The sequence below is a fragment of the Oncorhynchus tshawytscha genome, linkage group LG20 (assembly GCF_018296145.1).
Source record: "Oncorhynchus tshawytscha isolate Ot180627B linkage group LG20, Otsh_v2.0, whole genome shotgun sequence".
Classification (NCBI taxonomy): Eukaryota; Metazoa; Chordata; class Actinopteri; order Salmoniformes; family Salmonidae; genus Oncorhynchus; species Oncorhynchus tshawytscha.
The window spans coordinates 6,438,885-6,459,290 of NC_056448.1; the positions used below are offsets into that span (position 1 = coordinate 6,438,885).

At 42.2% G+C, this 20,406-nt stretch overlaps 1 protein-coding gene across 6 annotated transcripts in view; it reads right to left on the reverse strand.

Annotated features, from left to right (window-relative positions):
- LOC112219615 (CBP80/20-dependent translation initiation factor) overlaps window positions 1-20,406 on the reverse strand; it is a 138,228-nt gene that overhangs the window by 63,043 nt on the left and 54,779 nt on the right. For all 6 annotated transcript variants that reach the window (XM_024381013.2, XM_042302109.1, XM_024381012.2 and 3 more), the window contains one exon: window positions 20,323-20,399. In XM_024381013.2, coding sequence (XP_024236781.1) covers window positions 20,323-20,399 — 77 coding nt within the window. The remainder of the gene's footprint in view (window positions 1-20,322; window positions 20,400-20,406) is intronic.

A 20,406-nucleotide genomic window follows, 5' to 3' on the forward strand; every position in this document is an offset into this window, starting at 1 on the left:
TGAGTTTGCACCCCCTTTCCCCCCTGAACAGCCTGAATTTGTCGGGGCATGGACTACAAGCTGTCGAAAGCGTTCCACAGGGATGCTGGCCCATGTTGACTGCAATGCTTCCCCACAGTTGTGTCAAGGCTGGATGGCCTTTGGGTGGTGGACCACTCTTGATTCACAAGGGAAACTGTTGAGAGTGAAAAACCCAGCAGTTGCAGCTCTTGACACACTCAAACTGGTGCGCCTGGCACATACTACCATACCCTGTTCTTTTGTCTTACCCATTCCACAAAGGGTGGTGTATGGCCCACTGGGGCCGAGGTCCTTGCCATCCAGAACATCTATACCAGGCGGTGTCAGAGGAAGGCACAACAAATTGTCAGCATCCAGCCACCCAAGCCATAGAATGTTCTCTATGCTAGAGCATGGCAAACAGTACCCGTGCAGTATGTCTGGAACCAACAGGATCCTGAACAGCTTCTACCCCCAAGCCATAAGATTTCTAAACAAGACTGCTAAATAGCTAATCAAATTGCTACCTGCTGCTACTGTCTACACTCAATATAAGCACTTCAAGGTTCAAATATTTCATTACGTTCCAGACAGATTCTTTATCAAGTGTTGTGAGGAGTCACTAGATTGAATTAGCAGTAGCAGCACAGAAGTCTTACCTATTCCTGGTTCAGTACTACGACCCAGGGTGTATAGGCGTCTTTCTATAAATAACTGGGGCCAATGTGTGACAATAGGATCAACATTTCAAAATGGTTTGAAACAAAATAATACTAATTTTTATGCAGATCCACATGTGTACTTTAAGGAATGTATACTGAGTGTAAAACACATTAAGAACACCTGCTCTTTTCATGACAGACTGCCCAGGTGATAGCTATGCTCCCTTATTGAAGTCACTTGTTAAATCCACTTCAAATCAGTGTATATGAAGGGTAGGGGACACCTAAAACTTGAGACAATTGAGACATGGATTGTGTGTGTGCGCCATTCAGAGGGTGAATAGGCTAAACAAAATATTTAAGTGCTCCTGAGTGGTGCAGCAGTCTATGGCACTGCATCTCAGTGCTAGAGGCGTCACTACATACCCTGGTTTGGTTCCAGGCTGTATCGCAACCGATTGATTGGGAGTCCCATAGGCTGGCGCACAATTGGCCAAGCGTCATCCAGGTTAGGGTTTGGCCGGGGGAGGCCGTCATTGTAAATAAGAATTTGTTCTTAACTGACTTGCCTAGTTAAATAAAGGTTACATTTAAAAAAAAAAGATTTTAAAAAGATTGATATCTTGTAGAGTCCATGCTCCAACGGGGTGCAACTCAATATTAGGAAGGTGCTCTTAATGTTTGTTTACTCAGTGTAAATATCTATAAAACATAGGCGTACAACTATACATCATTTAAGCAGGGTTCATACAGACATTAACGTGTCAAATTCAAGGACTTCAAGGGACTACTGTATTTAAAACATTTAATTGTAAAAAAAAAAATATCTTTATTTATTTTTACATTGTAGAATAATAGCGAAGACATCAAATAACTATGAAATAACATATGGAATCGTGTAGAAACCAAATATATTTTAGATTATTCAAAGTAGCCACCCTTTGCCTTGACGACCAGCTTCATGAGGTAGTCACCTGGAATGCATTTCAATTAACAGGTGTGCCTTGTTAAAAGTTAATTTGTGGAATTTATTTCCTTCTTAATGCATTTGAGCCAATCAGTTGTGTTGCGACAAGGTAGGGGTGGTATACAAAATTATAGCCCTATTTGATATAAGACTAAGTCCATATTATGGCAAGAACAGGTCAAATAAGCAAAGAGAAACAACAGTCCACAATTACTTTAAGACATGGTCAGGCAATGCGAACATTTCAAGTGCAGTCGCAAATACCATCAAGCGCTATGATGAAACTGGCCCTCATGAGGACCGCCACAGGAAAGGAAGACCCAGAGTTACCTCTGCTGCTGAGGATAAGTTAATTAGAGTTAACCGCACCTCAGATTCCAGCCCAAATAAATGCTTCGGTAACAGACATGTCAACATCAACTGCTCAGAGGAGACTGCGTGAATCCAGGCCTTCATGGTCAAATTGCTGCAAAGAAACCACTACAAATGGACACCAATAAGAAGAGACTTGCTTGGGACAAGAAACTTGAGCAATGGACATTAGACTGGTGGAAATCTGTTCTTTGGTCTGATGAGTCCAAATTTGAGATTTTTGGTTCCAACCGCCGTGTCTTTGTGAGACGCAGAGTAGGTGAACTGATGATCTCCGCATGTGTGGTTCCCACAGTGAAGCATGGAGGAGGTAGTGTGATGGTGTTGGGGTGCTTTCCTGGTGACACTGTCAGTGATTTATTTAGATTTCGAGGCACAATTAACCAGCATTGTAACCACAAAATTCTGCAGTGATACGCCATCCCACCTGGTTTGCGCTTAGTGGGACTATCATTTGTTTTTAAACAGGACAATGACCCAACACACCTCCAGGCTGTGTAAGGGCTATTTGACCAAGGAGAGTGATGGATTGCTGCATCAGATGACCTGGCCTCCACAATCACCCGACCTCAACCCAATTGAGATGGTTTGGGATGAGTTGGACTGCAAAGTAATGATGTCCGTTGTTTCTCTTTGCTTATTTGAGCTGTTCTTGCCAAAATATGGACTTGGTCTTTTACCAAATAGGGCTATCTTCTGTATACCAACCCTACCTTGTCACAGCACAACTGATTGGCTCAAACACATTAAGAGTGAAAGAAATTCCACAAATGAACTTTTAACAAGGCACACCTATTAATTGAAATGCATTCCAGGTAACTACCTTATGAAGCTGGTTGAGAGAATGCCAAGAGTGTGCAAAGCTGTCAAAGGCAAAGGTTGGCTAATTTGAAGAATCTCAAATATAAAATGTTTAGATTTGTTTAACACTCTTTTGGTTACTAAAGGATTCCATATGTGTTTTTTCATAGTTTTGATGTCTTCACTATTATTCTACAATATAGAAAATAGTAGAAATAAAGAAAAACCCTTGAACGATTAGGAGTGTCCAAACTTTTGACTGGTACTGTAGCTATCTTAATGTAATGACGTGAAAAAACATTTGCAGATATTTATCAATGACTTATCAACAGCTGTAACCAGTTGTCCAGCGTAGGAAATCCTCACTGGTACACTAGTTTATAGAAAGACCATAGGCTCCAGACAGAATACATCAAGCATGTTTATTTATCTGTGTGCGCGTGTGAATCTGCCCTCATCTGTGTCTATATAGAAAACATTTCAGGTTATTCCGGTTGGTTGGTAGTTGAGGAAAGGCAGAAGATTCAAACCAGGTGGCGAGACAGACAGACTGGCATGTGGTAGCCAGCTCTACTCATTGACAACTGGAGCGCACACATGCACACACACACACACACACACACACACACACACACACACACACACACACACACAGAGAAATGCCCAACCATCAACCAATCACAGAACAGATTCTGTTCAACACATTTAGAAGTAGAGGATGTCAAAAGTGTGATTCCTTCATCTTAAACCCATAAAACTACATAGTAACACAGTAGTGTTTCCCCACTCTACAAAGTAAGCAAGTGGCTGATAGTGGCTTTGGTGTGTGGATATGAGTTTACAGCTGGCAGATTGACTGCTGTGGTGGCTCTCTTGATAGCACCAAAGGCTTGGTTAGTGTCTTGGGCAAAGGCAGGGCGGGGGTTATAAGAAGTGTGCTTGCTTGGCGAATTGCTAATTTGACATAAAATGGCTACACTCCAAAGCCAGCCCTGCTGTTTTTCTCAATCTACTATATGACTCTTCGATTGTCAAGAGAATATCCCCTTCCAGCTAACCCATCCCAAGTAATCAGTCCATATAAAAAGGCCTTCCCTGTAGTCAGTGAGAGGTTAGGCAGAAGCCCTCAGGAGTATTGACTCTCTGAACCATTCTGAAACGTTCCAGTGGGAAAGATTAAACATGTTCCCTGAATCGAGGCAGTAAGAAGTGCATTCCTGTAAATCAGGTCTAATTTCTACCCAGTTGCCGTGTTGGCTAAATTCAAAACGTGTGTGTGTGTTTCTCCCTTTCACAGCAGCCGTAGCTGCCTTAGTAGCCCCTCCCCCCTCTGCAATCCACGGCAGCTTCCTTCCACTGACAACAAGCAAGCAAATAAAGCTTTTCAGCAGAGACATTGTTAAGAACAGGGTGTGTGTGAGCTTGCATGTTTCCATGTTAATGTCCTGTGACATGATTCATTTTGAAATATAAAGTAGTGTGTTCATGTACGCATGAGTTGTTTCGTTCTTGCAACAAATCAGGAACAAATTTGTAAATCTGTATATCTATACTGAACAAAAATATAAACACAACATGTAAAGATCGTTTCCATGTTTCATGAATTGAAATAAAAGATAACAGAAATGTTCCATTTGCACAAAAAGCTTATTTTTCTCAAATATTGTGCAAACTTGTTCACATCCGTTAGTGAGCATTTCTCTTTTGCTAAGATAATCCATCCACCTGACAGGTGTGGCATATCAAGAAGCTGATTAAACAGCATGATCATTACAAAGGTGCACCTTGTGCTGGGGGCAATAAAAGGCCACTCCAAAATGTGCCGTTTTGTCACAACACAATGCAACAGATGTCTCAAGTTTTGAGGGAGCGTGCAATTGGCATGTTGAATGCAGGAATTTCTAACATAGCCGTTGCCAGATAATTTAATGTTAATTTCTCTAACATAAGTCACCTCCAAAATTGTTTTAGAGAATTTGGAAGTACGTCAAACTGAAAAAAAGCCCTTTGTTGGGAGAAGGTCCTGGCTCCCCAGTGGGTGGGCCTATGCACTCCCAGGCCCACCAATAGCTGCACCCCTGCCCAGTCATGTGAAATCCATAGATTAGGGCTTAATTAATTAATTTCAAAATTGGTTGATTTTCTTTATATGAACTGTTTAATCAGTAAAATCATTGAAAATGGTTGCCTTTTGCATGTTGCGTTTATATTTTTGTTCAGTACAGATGCATATGCAGATGCATGTCTGTGTGTTTACTGTGTGCTGTGTGCAAATGATCGTTTTATGCCGTTTATAAAATCCACTTCTTAATAGTGTGAATTAGCAATGAGATCTCTCATTATAAGCATTTGAGTAAATGGATCGTGTGCATGTTCCTCATCTGGAGGGTAGGGTTAACTGATGGATGTCTAACTAGCTAGGCCTAGGACTGCACACTGAATGTTTCAGAGCCAAATAACTTGACATGTCTGAGAAGCTGTAGCAGAGACATTCAAAATAGGCAGGCAGTGTGTATGTGTGCATGTGTGTGAGAGAGAAGATAGGAGTGCCATTCTCCTTCAAAAGCACAGCAACAAATCCTATAAATTAAAATAAATAATCTACATTCCCACCACCCTCGACTTGAGACATAACATATACATAAGTCATTCTGAAAGGGAGATGAATATACCTTATCACATTGAGGTGTACACAATCATGGATAGTGCACATGACATACACATGTTTATGTATAGTGATAAGGATTAGTGTGTTTGCTACAGGGGAGAACCACTGCCCACTCTCATTGAAGCCGCTGAAGTTCAAGGCTGAATGCGGTACAGAAGGCATTGTTAGCAGAAAACAGGATCCCCATTATATTGCATGGAAAACTGGCAGCCTTTGTGGTCAATCTTCATGTAAATAAATAAAAAGTTTGGTGGTACCAATAACTGCTTCTAATACACCAGACGTATGTCCTTGAACCGATTACTTAAAAATTTGCATTCATAAGAAGTTACAAGGATAATTTGGTTGCTAATGGCAGCCTACAATACCCTGGTCGACCTTCAACTTGAGTTACTCAATGAGAGGAGGCAGCGCCGAGCAAGCCTGCAACGTCACTTCCTGGAGTTGCCAAAACTGCACGCTATGTCTCCATAAGACGGCATCTGAACAGACTTAACTTAGTTTTAATGCGCTATTGAGCTTCTCATAGGAAAGAATGGTGTCACATGAAAATAAAATTGATGACCTACGAGCAAGATTAAGATTAAATGGGACATTAAAAACTGTAATATCTTATGTTTCACGGAGTCGTGGCTGATCGAAGACATGAATAACATATAGCTGGTGGGTTATACACTATCGGCAGGAGAGAACAGCAGCCTCTGGTAAGACAAGCGGTGCCGGTCTATGTATATTTGTAAACAACAGCTGGTGCACGATATCTAAGGAAGTCTCAAGGTTTTGCTTTCCTGAGGCTGTAGACCACACCTAGAGAGTTGATCTGTATTTTGCATAGCGGTCTACATACCACCACAGACCGATGCTGGCACGAAGACTGCAATCAATGAGCTGTATACCGCCATAAGCAAACAGTAAAACACTCATCCAGAGGCAGCGCTCCTAGTGGCCGCGGACTTTAATGCAGGGAAACTTAAATCCATTTAACCAAACTTCTACAAGCATGTTAAATGCGCACCACAGGGGAAAAATTAAATAAATAAAACTCTAGACCACCTTTACTCCACACACAGAGACGCGTACAATGCTCTCCCCCACCCTCCATTTTGCAAATCTGACCATAATTCTATCCTCCTGATTCCTGCTTACAATAAAAACATTTAAGCAGGAAGCACCAGTGACTCGGTCAATAAAAAGTAGTCAGATGAAGCAGATGCTAAGCTAACGGACTGTTTTGCTAACACAGACTGGAATATGTTCCGGGATTCTTCCGATGGCATTGAGGAGTACACCACATTAGTCACTGGCTTCATCAATAAGTGCATTGATGACATCGTACCCACGGTGACTGTACATACATACCCCAACCAGAAGCCAGGGATTACGGGCAACATCCACACTGAGCTAAAGGGTAGAGCTGCCACTTTCAAGGAGCAGGACTCGGAAGCTTATAAGAAATCCTGCTATGCCCTCCGACGAACCATCAAACAGGAAAAGTGTCAATACAGGAATATGATTGAATCGTACAACACCAGCTCCGACGTGTCGGATGTGGCAGGGCTTGCAAACTATTACAGACTACAAAAGGAATCACAGCCGAGAGCTGCCCAGTGACACGAGCCTACTAGACGAGCTAAATTACTTCTATGCTCGCTTCGAGGCAAGTAACACTGTGCCCAAGAACACTAAGGTAACCAGCTTAAATGACTACAGACCCGTAGCACTCACATCTGTAGCCATGAAGTGCTTTGAAAGGCTGGTCTTGGCTCACATCAACACCATTATCCCAGAAACCCTAGACCAACTCCAATTTGCATACCGCCCTAACAGATCCAGAGATGATGCAATCTCGATTGCACTCCACACGGCCCTTTCCCACCTGGACAAAAGGAACACCTTTGTGAGAATGCTATTCATTGACTATAGCTCAGCTTTCAACACCATAGTGCCCACAAAGCTCATCACTAAGCTAAGGACCCTGGGTCTAAACACCTCCGTCTGCAACTGGATCCTGGACTTCCTGACGGGCCGCCCCCAGGAGGTAAGGGTAGATAACAACACATCCGCCACGCTGATCTTCAACACGGGTGCATGCTCAGTCCCCTACTGTACTCCCTGTTCACTCATGACTGCACAGCCAGGCACGACTCCAACACCATCATTAAGTTTGCCCATGACACATCAGTGGTAGGCCTGATCACCGACAAAGACGAGACAGCCTATAGGGAGGAGGTCAGAGACCTGGCCGTGTGGTGCCAGGACAAAAACCTCTCCCTCAACGTGATCAAGACAAAAGAGATGATTGTGGACATACAGGAAAAGGAGGACCAAGCACACCCCCATTCTCATCGACGGGGCTGTAGTGGAGCAGGTTGACAGCTTCAAGTTCTTTGGCGTCCACATCACCAACAAACAAACATGGTCCAAGCACACCAAGACAATCGTGAAGAGGGCACAACAAAACCGATCCCCCCCAGGAGACTGAAAAGATTTGGCATGGGTCCCCAGATCCTCAAAAGGTTCTACAGCTGCACCATTGAGAGCAGGTTGCTGGTTGCATCACTGCCTGGTATGGCAACCACTAGGCCTCTGACCGCAAGGCACTACAGACCTTTCTGCCATCCAGGACCTCTATACCAGGCGGTGTCAGAGGAAGGCCCTAAAAATGGTCAAATACTCCAGCCACCCTAGTCATGGACTGTTCTCTTTGCTACCGCACGGCAAGCAGTACTGTAGCGCCAAGTCTAGGTCCAAGAGGCTTCTAAACAGCTTCTACCCCCAAACCATAAGACCCCTGAACATCTAATCAAATGGCCACAGACTATTTGCATTGCCCCTCCCCCTCTTTTGTCCTGCTGCTACTCTCTGTTATTATCCATGCATAGTCACTTTAATAACTCTACCTACATGTACATATTACCTCAATTACCTCGACTAACCATTGACTCTGTACCGGTACCCCCTGTATATAGCCCCGCTATCATTATTTCGCTATCGTTATTACCCCCTGTATAAAGCCTCACTATCGTTATTTATGCTGCCAATGACTGGAACGAACTACAAAAATCTCTGAAACTGGAAACACTTATCGCCCTCATGAGCTTTAACCACCAGCTGTCAGAGCAGCTCACATATTACTGCACCTGTACATAGCCCATCTATAATTTAGCCCAAACTGCCTCTTCCCCTACTGTATTTATTTATTTTGCTCCTTTGCAGCCCATTATTTTTTATTTATACTTTGCACATTCTTCCACTGCAAATCTACCATTCCAGTGTTTTACTTGCTATATTGTATTTACTTTGCCACCATGGCCTTTTTTTTGCCTTTACCTCCCTTATCTCACCTCATTTGCTCACATCGTATATAGACTTATTTTCTACTGTATTATTGACTGTATGTTTGTTTTACTCCTTGTGTAACTATGTGTTGTTGTATGTGTCAAATTGCTTTGCTTCATCTTGGCCAGGTCACAATTGTAAATGAGAACTTGTTCTCAACTTGCCTACCTGGTTAAATAAAAGGTGAAATAAAAAATAAATATTTTTTTAAATATTTTTTTTACTGCTGCTTTAATTATTTGTTACTTCCATTTCTTATTCATATTGTTTTTGGTGTATTTTTTAAAACTGCATTGTTGGTTAAGTAAGCATTTCACTGTAAGGTCTACACCCATTGAATTCGGCGCATGTGACAAACGCTACCCTATTCCCTATACCAGAGCTCTATGGTAGTGCATCAAATAGGGAGCCATTTGGGACAAATACAGAGATGCTGCTGGGGAGATCGACTACTGATATAAACACTGATCTATTGGTTTAATGGCCAATTATGGCCATTTCTCTGGCTGGTATATTCCCAGATTAGTAATGATTTATGTTTCCCGTATTGGCTGTGATCACCTATACAGTATTTATACAGGAGATAGTGTGTGTGTAACTCTAGCTGGAGTATTGCCTCATGTGATTCTGCAGCAAGGTGTTCCTGCCAGGGGAAAGATTTGTCCTTAAGCGAGAAAACTCTGACAAACAAGACCGCAGTGTCCTCCGTGCCAGCAGCGCAGGCGCGTGCGCTCACACACGCACAGCAGTGCAGAAAAAACAGAGCAGAGCTCTTTCCCACTGGGCACAAACTGGTTGAATCAACATTGTTTTAATGTAACTTGTAAAGTATTGTGATGTGGAATCTCTGGAAAATACATTGGACTTGAAAAAAGTAACTTTTGTTTTGATGTTGAAATTTCAACCACAAGTTATGTTATCATTGATTAGCAAATTTCAACATAGACATTTGTATAAAATATGTTGAATTTGTACCTTTAAAAACAACGTCAGATGATCAACGTTATATCCACTATCAGAAAAAAGAACAATAAGCTGGGTAGTACATCCTACTGGAAAATTGATCTTAAGTTGAAGTCGGACATTTACACACACCTTAGCAAAATGCATTTAAACTCAGTTTTTCACAATTCCTGACACTTAATCCTAGTAAAAATTCCCTGTCTTTATTTTAAGAATGTGAAATGTCAGAATAATACTAGAGAGAATGATTTATTTCAGCTTTTATTTCTTTCTTCACATTCCCAGTGGGTCAGAAGTTTACATACACTCGATTAGTATTTGGTAGCATTGCCTTTAAATTGTTTAACTTGGGTCAAACATTTCGGGTAGCCTTCCCACAATAAGTTTGGTGAATTTTGGCCCATTCCTCCTGACAGAGCTGGTGTAACTGAGTCAGGTTTATAAGCCTCCTTGCTCACACACGCCTTTTCAATTCTGCCCACAATTTTTCTATAGAATTGAGGTCAGGGCTTTGTGATGGCCACTCAAATATCTTGACTTTGTTGTCCTTAAGCAATTTTGCCGCAACTTTGGAAGTATGCTTGGAGTCATTGTCCATCTGGAAGACCCATTTGCGAACAAGCTTCAACTTCCTGACTGATGTCTACCTCATGATGCCATCTATTTTGTGAAGTGCACCAGTCCCCCCTGCAGCAAAGCAACCCCACAACATGATGTTGCCACCCCCGTGCTTCATGGTTGGGATGGTGTTCTTTGGCTTGCAAGCCTCCCCCCCTTTTCCTCCAAACATAATGATGGTCATTATGGCCAAACAGTTATATTTTTGTTTCATCAGACCAGAGGACATTTCTCCAAAAAGTACGATCTTTGTCCCCATGTGCAGTTGCAAACCATAGTCTGGCTTTTTGTAATGGCGGATTTGGAGCAGTGGCTTCTTCCTTGCTGAGCAGCCTTTCAGATGTCGATATAGGACTTGTTTTACTGTGGATATAGATACTTTTGTACCCGTTTTCTCCAGCATCTTCACAAGGTCCTTTGCAAATTGTTGTTCAGGATTGATTGTTGTTCGGGATTGATTTGCACTTTTCGCACCAAAGTACGTTCATCTCTAGGAGACAGAACGAACGCGTCTCCTTCCTGAGAGGTATGACGGCTGCGTGGTCCCATGGTGTTTATACAGATGGACGTGGTACCTTCAGCCATTTGGAAATTGCTCCCAAGGATGAACCAGACTTGTGGAGGTCTACAATTGTTTTTCTGAGGTCATGGCTGATTTCTTTTGATTTTCCCATGACGTCAAGCAAAGAGGCACTGAGTTTGAAGGTAGGCCTTGAAATACATCCACAGGTACACCTCCAATTGACTCAAATTATGTCAATTAGCCTATCAGAAGCTTTTAAAGCCATGACATCATTTTCTGGAATTTTCCAAGCTGTTTAAAGGCACAGTCAACTTAATGTAAACGTCTGACCCACTAGAATTGTGATAGTGAATTATAAGTGAAATTATCTGTCCGTAAACAATAGTTGGAAAAATGGCTTGTGCCATGCAAACAGTAGATGTCCTAACAGCCAAAACTATAGTTTATGTTAACTTCCAACATCAACTGTATCTAAAGCTGGTATTCCCAAGTAAGTGCAATGCCGTCGGGGGTACGCCAAATAAAAGTGATTCACATTGAAAAAAAATGTATATATAATATTTCTTCACATTTTCAAACAGTCCATTTATATTTTCCAACGGGGCTATATATTTGGGTGAGGTTTTTTCCCACGCCCGAGTAGCCTCGTTTTACTGCCAAAAATACAATTAAACCATCTGGGTTGTTATTTTGCTGAACACTAATGTCAAATACAGGTAGCCTCGTCAAAAAATGAACATCCAATCACATTAACCGTTACTCTCTCGCGGGAAATCCACTAACAGTCCGGATGGAGCCAAATGTGCTGCTGCACATTCTGTTTGCTCGAAAATTGATAAATGGTTAAAAAAAGTAAAGCCCATGTCCATAGAGATTAGTAGTACTTCTACTACCAGCAGTACTACACCAAGTTGTTCTGCTTCCATGAGCACATCCAATGCTAACATGCGTAATTCTACATTTGTTGTTAGACCAGCAAGCACAGACACTGACAGTTGTGAATTTGATGCAGCCGAAGCGCTACTGCCCCCTAACCCGGGAAAGCACCGAACAGACAGCGGCGTTGGACCATCAAAGAGGCGCAAATATGATGAGAACTACATTGATTTGTCATTCACTAATATTGGGAGTTGTGCCTTTCAGCCACAGTGTGTTATACACAACCGTTCAAAAGTTTGGGGTCACAGTTTTTGAAAGAAAAGCTCATTTTTTGTCCATTAAAATAACAAAATCTTATCATAAATACAGTGTTGACATTGGTAATGTGGTAAATGACTATTGTAGCTGGAAACAGCAGATTTTTTTTATGGAATATCTATATAGGCGTACAGAGGCCCATTATCAGCAACCATCACTCCTGTGTTCCAATGGCATGTTGTGTTAGCTAATCCAAGATTTATCATTTTAAAAGTCTAATTGATCATTAGAAAACCCTTTTGCAATAATGTTAGCACAGCTGAAAACTGTTGATTAAAGAAGCAATAAAACTGTCCGCCTTTAGCCTAGTTGAGTATCTGGAGCATCAGCAATTGTGGGTTCGATTACAGGCTCAAAATGGCCAGAAAACAAAGTACTTTCTTCTGAAACTTGTCTGTTTATTCTTGTTCTGAGAAATGAAGGCTATTCCATGCGATAAATTGCCAAGAAACTGAAGATCTCATAGGCTGTGTACTACTCCCATCACACAACAGTGCAAACTGGCACTAACCAGAATAGAAAGAGGCGCGGGAGACCCTGGTGCACAACTGAGCATGAGGACAAGTACATTAGAGTGCCATGTTTGAGAAACAGACCTCAACAAGTCCTCAACTGGCAGCTTCATTAAATAGTACCCGCAAAACCCCAGTCTCAATGTCAACAGTGAAGAGGCAAATCCGGGATGCGTTTCAAAAACAAGGACATTTCTAAGTGACACCAAACTTTTGAACGGTAGTGTATGTGCAAAAGTAATATCTCACAACTCGATGAAAACTTCAATCTCCGCAGACATTTAGAAATAAAACATGCCAATTTGAAAAATAAGCCACGGGAGTTTGAGTGAGTATTAAGATGACTTTCAAGTAATAAGACATGCATAAACACAACAGATACCATTAAGAAGGGGCTAGAAGCATCTTATATGGTGAGCTACTGAATGGCTAGGACAGGCAAGCCCCATACTATTGTGGAGGACTTAATTATTCCTGCTGCCGCAGATATGGCTGGGACAACACTGGGGGAAAAGGCCAAAAACACTACAGACAATGTCTTCATCAAACAACACTGTTTCCCGATACATCAGTGACATGGCAGGAGATGTTTTGAAACAATTACTGCTTCGCATACAAGCCAGTGAATTCTATGCATTACAGCTGGATGAGTCAACAGACGTGGCTGGCCTGGCACAGCTCCTGGTATATGTCCGTTACAATTATGGGGGGTTGATTATGGAAGACATCCTCTTCTGCAAACCACTGGAAACCAGGACAGCTTTGTGACATCAAATGGACTTTGGTGGTCAAGATGTGTTGGTATCTGTACTGATGGTGCAAAAGCCATGACAGTGAGACAGTGGAGTGGTAACGCGCGTGCAAGCAGTTGCTCCCAACGCCACTTGGGTACACTGCAGTATCCACTGAGAGGCTCTTGCTGCCAAAGGAATGCCTGACAGCTTGAAAGACATTTTGGACACTACAGTGAAAATGGTTAACTTGTTAAAGCAAGGCACCTGAACTCTCATGTATTTTCTGCACTATGTAATGATATATGCCAAGAAACTTAGGACTGACCATGTAACGCTTTTACAACATACAGAGTGCGGTGGTTATCAAGGGGCAAAGTATTGACACATTTTTTTTTTAAATTGAGAGACAAGCTTAAAGTTTTCTTTAAGAACCATAATGTTCACTTGTCTGACCACTTGCATGATGACGAGGTTCTCACACGACTGGCCTATCTGGGTGATGTTTTTTCTCCCCTGAATGATCTGAATCTAGGATTACAGGGACTCTCCGCAACCATATTCAACGTGTGGGACAAAATTGAGGCTATGATTAAGAAGTTGGAGCTCTTCTCTGTCTGCATTAACAAGGACAACACACAGGTCTTTCCATCATTGCATGCTTTTTTGTGTGTAAATGAATTCAAGCTTACAGATAATGTAAAATGTGATATAGCGAAGCACCTGAGTTGGGTGCGCAACTACGCATGTACTTTCCTGAAACGGATGACACAAACTGGATTCATTATCCCTTTCATGCCCTGCCTCCAGTCCACTTACCAATATTTGAAAAAGAGAGCCTCATCGAAATTGCAACAAGCTGTTCTGGGAAAATTTTATTTAATCAGAAGCCACTGCCAGATTTCTGTATTGGGCTGTGCTCAGAGTATCCTGCCTTGGCAAATCGCGCTGTTAAGATACTGATGCTCTTTGCAACCACGTACCTATGTGAGAGTGGATTCGAAATATAGGAACAGAACAGTTATGTGCATCCTTTCAAGCACACCCTTCTCATGAACAAATAAGGTTTTATATGTAAAATGGCTAAATAAAGAGAAAAATGATTGATTATTATATTATTATTTGTGCCCTGGTCCTATAAGAGTTCTTTGTTACTTCCCAGGAGCCGGGTTGTGACAAAAACTCACATTCATTCTTATGTTTAACTTCTCTAGGGTAGGGGGCAGCATTTAGAATTTTGAAAAGCGTGCCCAAATTAAACTGCCTTCTACTCAGGCCCAGAAGATTGTTTCAGGATTGTATTCTGAAAAATGAGGGAGTAAGAGCAGTCTGAATGAGTAGACCCTGCCGTGTCACAGAGCTTTTTCATGCGCGCGACCGAGAGAGTGCCTTTCTTGTTGACCTTTTATATTGACAACGTTATTGTCCGGTTGAAATATTATCGATTAATTAGGCTAAAAACAACCCGAGGATTGAATATAAACATCGTTTGACATGTTTCTATGAACTTTATGGATACAATTTGGATTTTTTGTCTGCCTGTTGTGACTGCGTTTGAGCCTGTGGATTACTGAAGAAAACAGGCGAACAAAACGGAGGTTTTCGGATATTAAGAGAGACTCTATCGAACAAAAGGAACATTTATTGAATGTCTTCTGAGTGCAATCATATGAAGATCATCAAAGGTAAGTGATTAATTGTATCTCTATTTCTGACTTGTGTAACTCTTCTACTTGGCTGGTTACTGGTTTGTAATGATTTGTCTGCTGGGCTATGTTCTCAAATAATCGTAAGGTATGCTTTCGCCGTAAAGCATTTTTGAAATCTGACACCGTGGTTGGTTTCAATCTTTAAAACCTATGTAAAACAGTTGTATATTTTCTGAATTTTTATAATGAGTATTTCTGTATTTGAATTTGGCGCTCTGCAATCTCACCGGATGTTGGCCAGGTGGGACGCTAGCCCACATACCCTAGAGAGGTTAATAAATGTATCGTATGTGTGTGTGTGGCAGGCTTACAATGATGGCAAAAAAACAACATTTGAGTGTGCGCTGACTCTGGTGCTAGAGGGGGTACGCAGCTGGAGGTTGAATGTTTGAAGGGTACGGGACTATACAAAGTTTGGGAACCACTGATCTCGGACTACCCTTGGCTTACACGGAACCCAAACCGTGCGTGCGTGCGCCATCGTTGCATAAATTTATTTTGTCCCCCCCCACACAAACACGATCACAACAAGCAGGTTAACACATCAAAACAAACTCTGAACCAATCATATTAATTTGGGGACAGGTCAAAAAGCATTAAACATGTATGGCAATTTTATAGCTAGCTTGCACTTGCTAGCTAATTTGTCCTATTTAGCTAGCTTGCTGTTGCTAGATAATTTGTCCTGGGATATAAACATTGAGTTGTTATTTTACCTGAAAAGGCATATGGTCCTCTACTCCGACAATTAATCCACACACAAAACGGTCAACCGAATCGTTTCTAGTCATCTCTCCTCCTTCCAGGCCTTTTCTTAGACTTTATAATGCGATTGGCATTTCATAAATTAGGTACTTTACCGGCACTGACCTTGTTCGTCTTTCAGTCACCCACGCGGGTATAACCAATTAGGAGATGGCAACGTGGGTACCGGCTTCTATAAACCAATGAGATGGGAGAGGCATGACTTGCCGCGCGATCTGCGCCAGAAATAGAACTGACTTCTATTTTAGCCCGTGGCAACGCAGACGCTCGTTGGCGCATGCGAGCATTGTGGATGCAATAATTGAAGAGCATAGATTTCTAAATATATTTTGCAGCGCACGCGACGCAAGCAGTGTAGTCAGCCTGATGGTTTTTGAGAGATCAATTTAAAAACTATACTGAACAAAAATATAAATGCAAAAGGCAACAATTTCAAAGATTTTACTGAGTTACAGTTCATTTAGGGAAAACAGTCAATTAAAAAAAAAATCATTGGGTCCTAATCTATGGATTTCAAATGACTGGGTGGGTTTAGGAGGGCATAGGCCCACCCACTCAGATTTAGTTTTTACCCAAACACAGGTTACACATGGTCTGAGATTGCGAGGCTGGTTGGAAGTACTGACAAATTCTCTAAAATGACATTGGACGTAGTTTATGGTAGAAAAATGCACATTCAATTGTCTGGCAACAGCTCTGGTAGACATTCCTGCAGTCAACATGCCAACTGCACACTCCATAAAAACTTGAGACATCTGTGGCATTGTGTTGTATAAGAAAACTTCACATTTTAGAGTGGCCTTTTATTGTCCCCAGCACAAGGTGAACCTGTGTAATGATCGTGCTGTTTAAGCAGCTTCTTGATATGCCACACCTGTCAGGTGGATGGGTTATCTTGGCAAAGGAGAAATGCTCACTAACAGGGATGTCAACAAATTTGTTCAGTATAAACAACAACAAAAAACTATCGCTATCGAAGTCATTCCAAAGTGTAGGTTTTACAGAGCACATTAAATGTGACCATACCATATCATATACTGTATCAATGATGCTATATAGGCCTATACACACATTGAAAAGTATGTGGACACCACTTTAAATTAGTGGATTCAGCTACACCCATTGCTGACAGGTGTATAACATCGAGCACACAGCCATGCAATCTCCATAGACACACATTGGCAGTATAATGTCCTTACTGAAGAGCTCAGTGACTTTCAACATGGCACTGTCATAGGATGCCACCTTTCCAACAAGTCAGTTTGTCACCATGCACAACGCCAAGTTTCGGCTGGAGTGATGTAAAGCCTGACGCCATTGGACTCTGGAGCAGTGGAAACACGTTCTCTGGAGTGATTAATCACGCTTCGCTATCTGGCAACCAGTCAGACGAATCTGGGTTTGGCGGATGCCAGAAGAACGCTACCTGCCCAAATGCATAGTGCCAACGGTAAAGTTTGGTGGAAGAGTAATAATGGTCTGGAGCTGTTTTTCATGGTTCCGGCATGGCACCATAATTCCAGTGAAGGGAAATATTAACTCTACAGCATACATTCTAGACATTCTAGAATGATTCTGTGCTTCCAACTTTGTGGCAACAGTTTGTGTAAGGCCCTTTCCTGTTTCAGCATGACAATGCCTCCTCGCACAAAGCAAAGTCCATACAGAAATGGTTTGCCGAGATTGGTATGGAACACCTTTGGGATGAATTAGAACTCAGACTGCGGGCCTAATCGCCCAACATCAGTGCCTGACCTCACGAATGCTTGTGGCTGAATGGAAGCAAGATTCACAGATTTTGAGGTTACTATAATTACAGTATAAATGTATTCTTGTGTAATCATGTAAAGCATGCATATTTAAGATATCCACAGACCTGCGGTGACCTATCTTCACAATTGCTGCAATCACTTGCGCAGAATCTTGAACGGCATTGATCACTTGCATCATGTACTTTTAATGCAATCTCAACTACAATCCAGGTGATTTGGTTCTGCTATTAGATTAATCTGTTGTATACAGTAAATAAACAAAATATCATATTTGACATTGGAATGTGGTTGTGATTTTAGATTGTTGAAAATATAGTGATAACACATTGGAAATTCAACAAACTTTTGGCTGAGTGGGTAAATATAAGTTGTAATCTCATTGAGCAACATCTCAACCAAATATTGCCCAATTATCCATGTTGAAATTACGTTGTGTGCCCAGTGGGTTCTGTCAGATCGTGTACAGAACGCTGAGTACACATCCATCACAGCGAGAGAGGGGGAGAGAGACAGAGGCGGGAGAGAGGGAGAGCAAGAGAGTGAGGGAGAGAAGAGCAAGTAAGAAAGTAAGAGATGAAAGTGAGGGGAGGAAAGTGATGAGGGGGAGTCAGGGTCAGAGAGAGGGTGAAAGAAGGAGAAGGGCCACAGACAAAAGGAGAGACAGAAAAGAGGTAGAGTGAGTAAATAGAGAGCGCCACCACAGGGAAAAGTCAGTAAGTCAGCTAGCGCCACCACAACACAGCAGACATGTCCAAAATCCATAAAGTAATCTTTTCTAGGTACAGCTCTTTCTGTCCCACTCTCTGCTTCTCATTCCGTCTCTTACAATGGTCAGGCTCCCCCCCTAGAGGGAGGAGAGGACAACAGAAAATGACTGGAATGATTAAATGATGATACCTCTGTGTTCAGTCACTAGTACCTATACCCAGTCTCCCTCTCCACCTCCCTCTCGCTCTGCATGCCTCTGAGCTTATTGCACTGCTCCCACTCACAAGGGTTAATAAGGATATGACACTTTAGTCTTCTTTCTCTTTTTTCTTCCTATATGGCATGTACCGCTCCCTCTACCTATCCCGGGGGTGGAAAGCAATGCAAGTAATAGCTGTGTTAATTTATGGAATGAATGGTGGAGCATTGCTTTAATAGCAGGACTGGCGTGGGACTGATGCATTTTTCACAATATGATTCACTGTCACACACACCGCTATTACCGCACGTTAGCTGGGCCTGACGATGAGCTGTGAGGGGAGAAAGTGGCTCTGGCCCCGCCCTGAGAGAGATGCATTGTGGGTGTATTTCTAGAGACAGCAGGCAGAAGGAAGAATGTAATAGCTGAAAATGTAGAGAGGGACTATATCATTCCAGAAAAAGTAGTGAGTGAGAGAAAAGAAAGGAAAAAGGGAGGAAATGAGGAGAGTGGTAGAGAGAACTGGGCCAGGCATTGGATGTGTGTGTGTACAGAAGTGTTGGGGCAGAGCAGGCTTGAGAGTGTGTGTTTGAGTGTGTGCATGAACACAAGTGTGTGGAAATGCTTGGTTGGGGCGATGGGGCCCACCCCTTGGCTGAACCTCCATTCACTCCTGGCTCTGTGCTGCTCTGTGGTCGGGGCTGGAGCTGGCTGAGGGTAATTACAGTCCTGCTCTGAAAGCCACAGCACTGCAGCAAGTATGGTCCAGTATGCACATATGGTCCAGCATAGAGCAATAGAACTGCTATATTTTTTATTATTTACTCTCTGAAACTTCTAAATGTAATCATAGCCATTGGTTGTCATACTCCAACCCATACAACCATGCAATTGCAGTACCTTACTGACATAAAAGGCAAACCACACAAGAAACTGATCCTTCCCCCTGTAGCCAGAGGCAACATTATTTTCTCTCAGTAAATATTAACAATACAAAAACACAGCCAGCCCGGCAGCCAGCCAGGCAGGCAGGCAGGCAGGGCCCCAAGTCAAAGCCATTACCTGTGATATCATCCAGCCAGTTTCTCTGTAGTATATACTAGTATACTGTGATCTGGCCTCAGCAATATTATAATCTAACCACAGCTATTTAACCACACAATCACTGTGAATCAATTATCTACCACTGGTTTTAAAATAGTATAAAGAAAGAAAGGAATAAATAGAAGAGAATATAAAATAAGTTAACATTTCACTCTCTGGCTCAACTTTCCTCCTTTCAGTCAGAGACGCAAATATTTTCTTTCTCAGTTGTTTCTTAGCAACCGGGGAGAACTTTCCAATGACGTCATGCGGAAACATTTTCAGAAGATTAAACTACGATTAAACTAATTTCATTGAGTTAAGGAACGTTGAACGCTTGCAGTGAGCAAAAGAACTGAGAGACAGAGGTTCATATCAACAGTCAAGTGTGATTGGAGATGACAGTGTCTGCATCCCAAATGGCACCCTATTCCCTATAGTGGGCCTATAGGGCTCCGGTCAAAAGTAGTGCACTATAAAAAGGCAATAGGATGCCATTTAGGACACACCCAGTATCATTACACAGACCAGATACGTGAAGAAATTTGCAAAAAAATATTTAAAAAAAATAATAATCTGCCTTTTCTGTCTGTGTGTAAGTGAGTCTGGGGCCAGGAGCATTCCTGCTTTGACTAGAGAGAAGAGTTAAGGGTTCTGGCCTGGCCTAGTGTTTCATCAGCGTTGCAACAACGTTCCAGGAGGGGAGAAAGTGTGTGTGTGGTTGTGTGCTTACCGTCGGTCGTTCCTCCTGCGACGGAAAAGCTTTTTGGTTTGGGCGATCTCAGCTTCGTTAGGCAGGGGTGGGAAACCCTGCAGA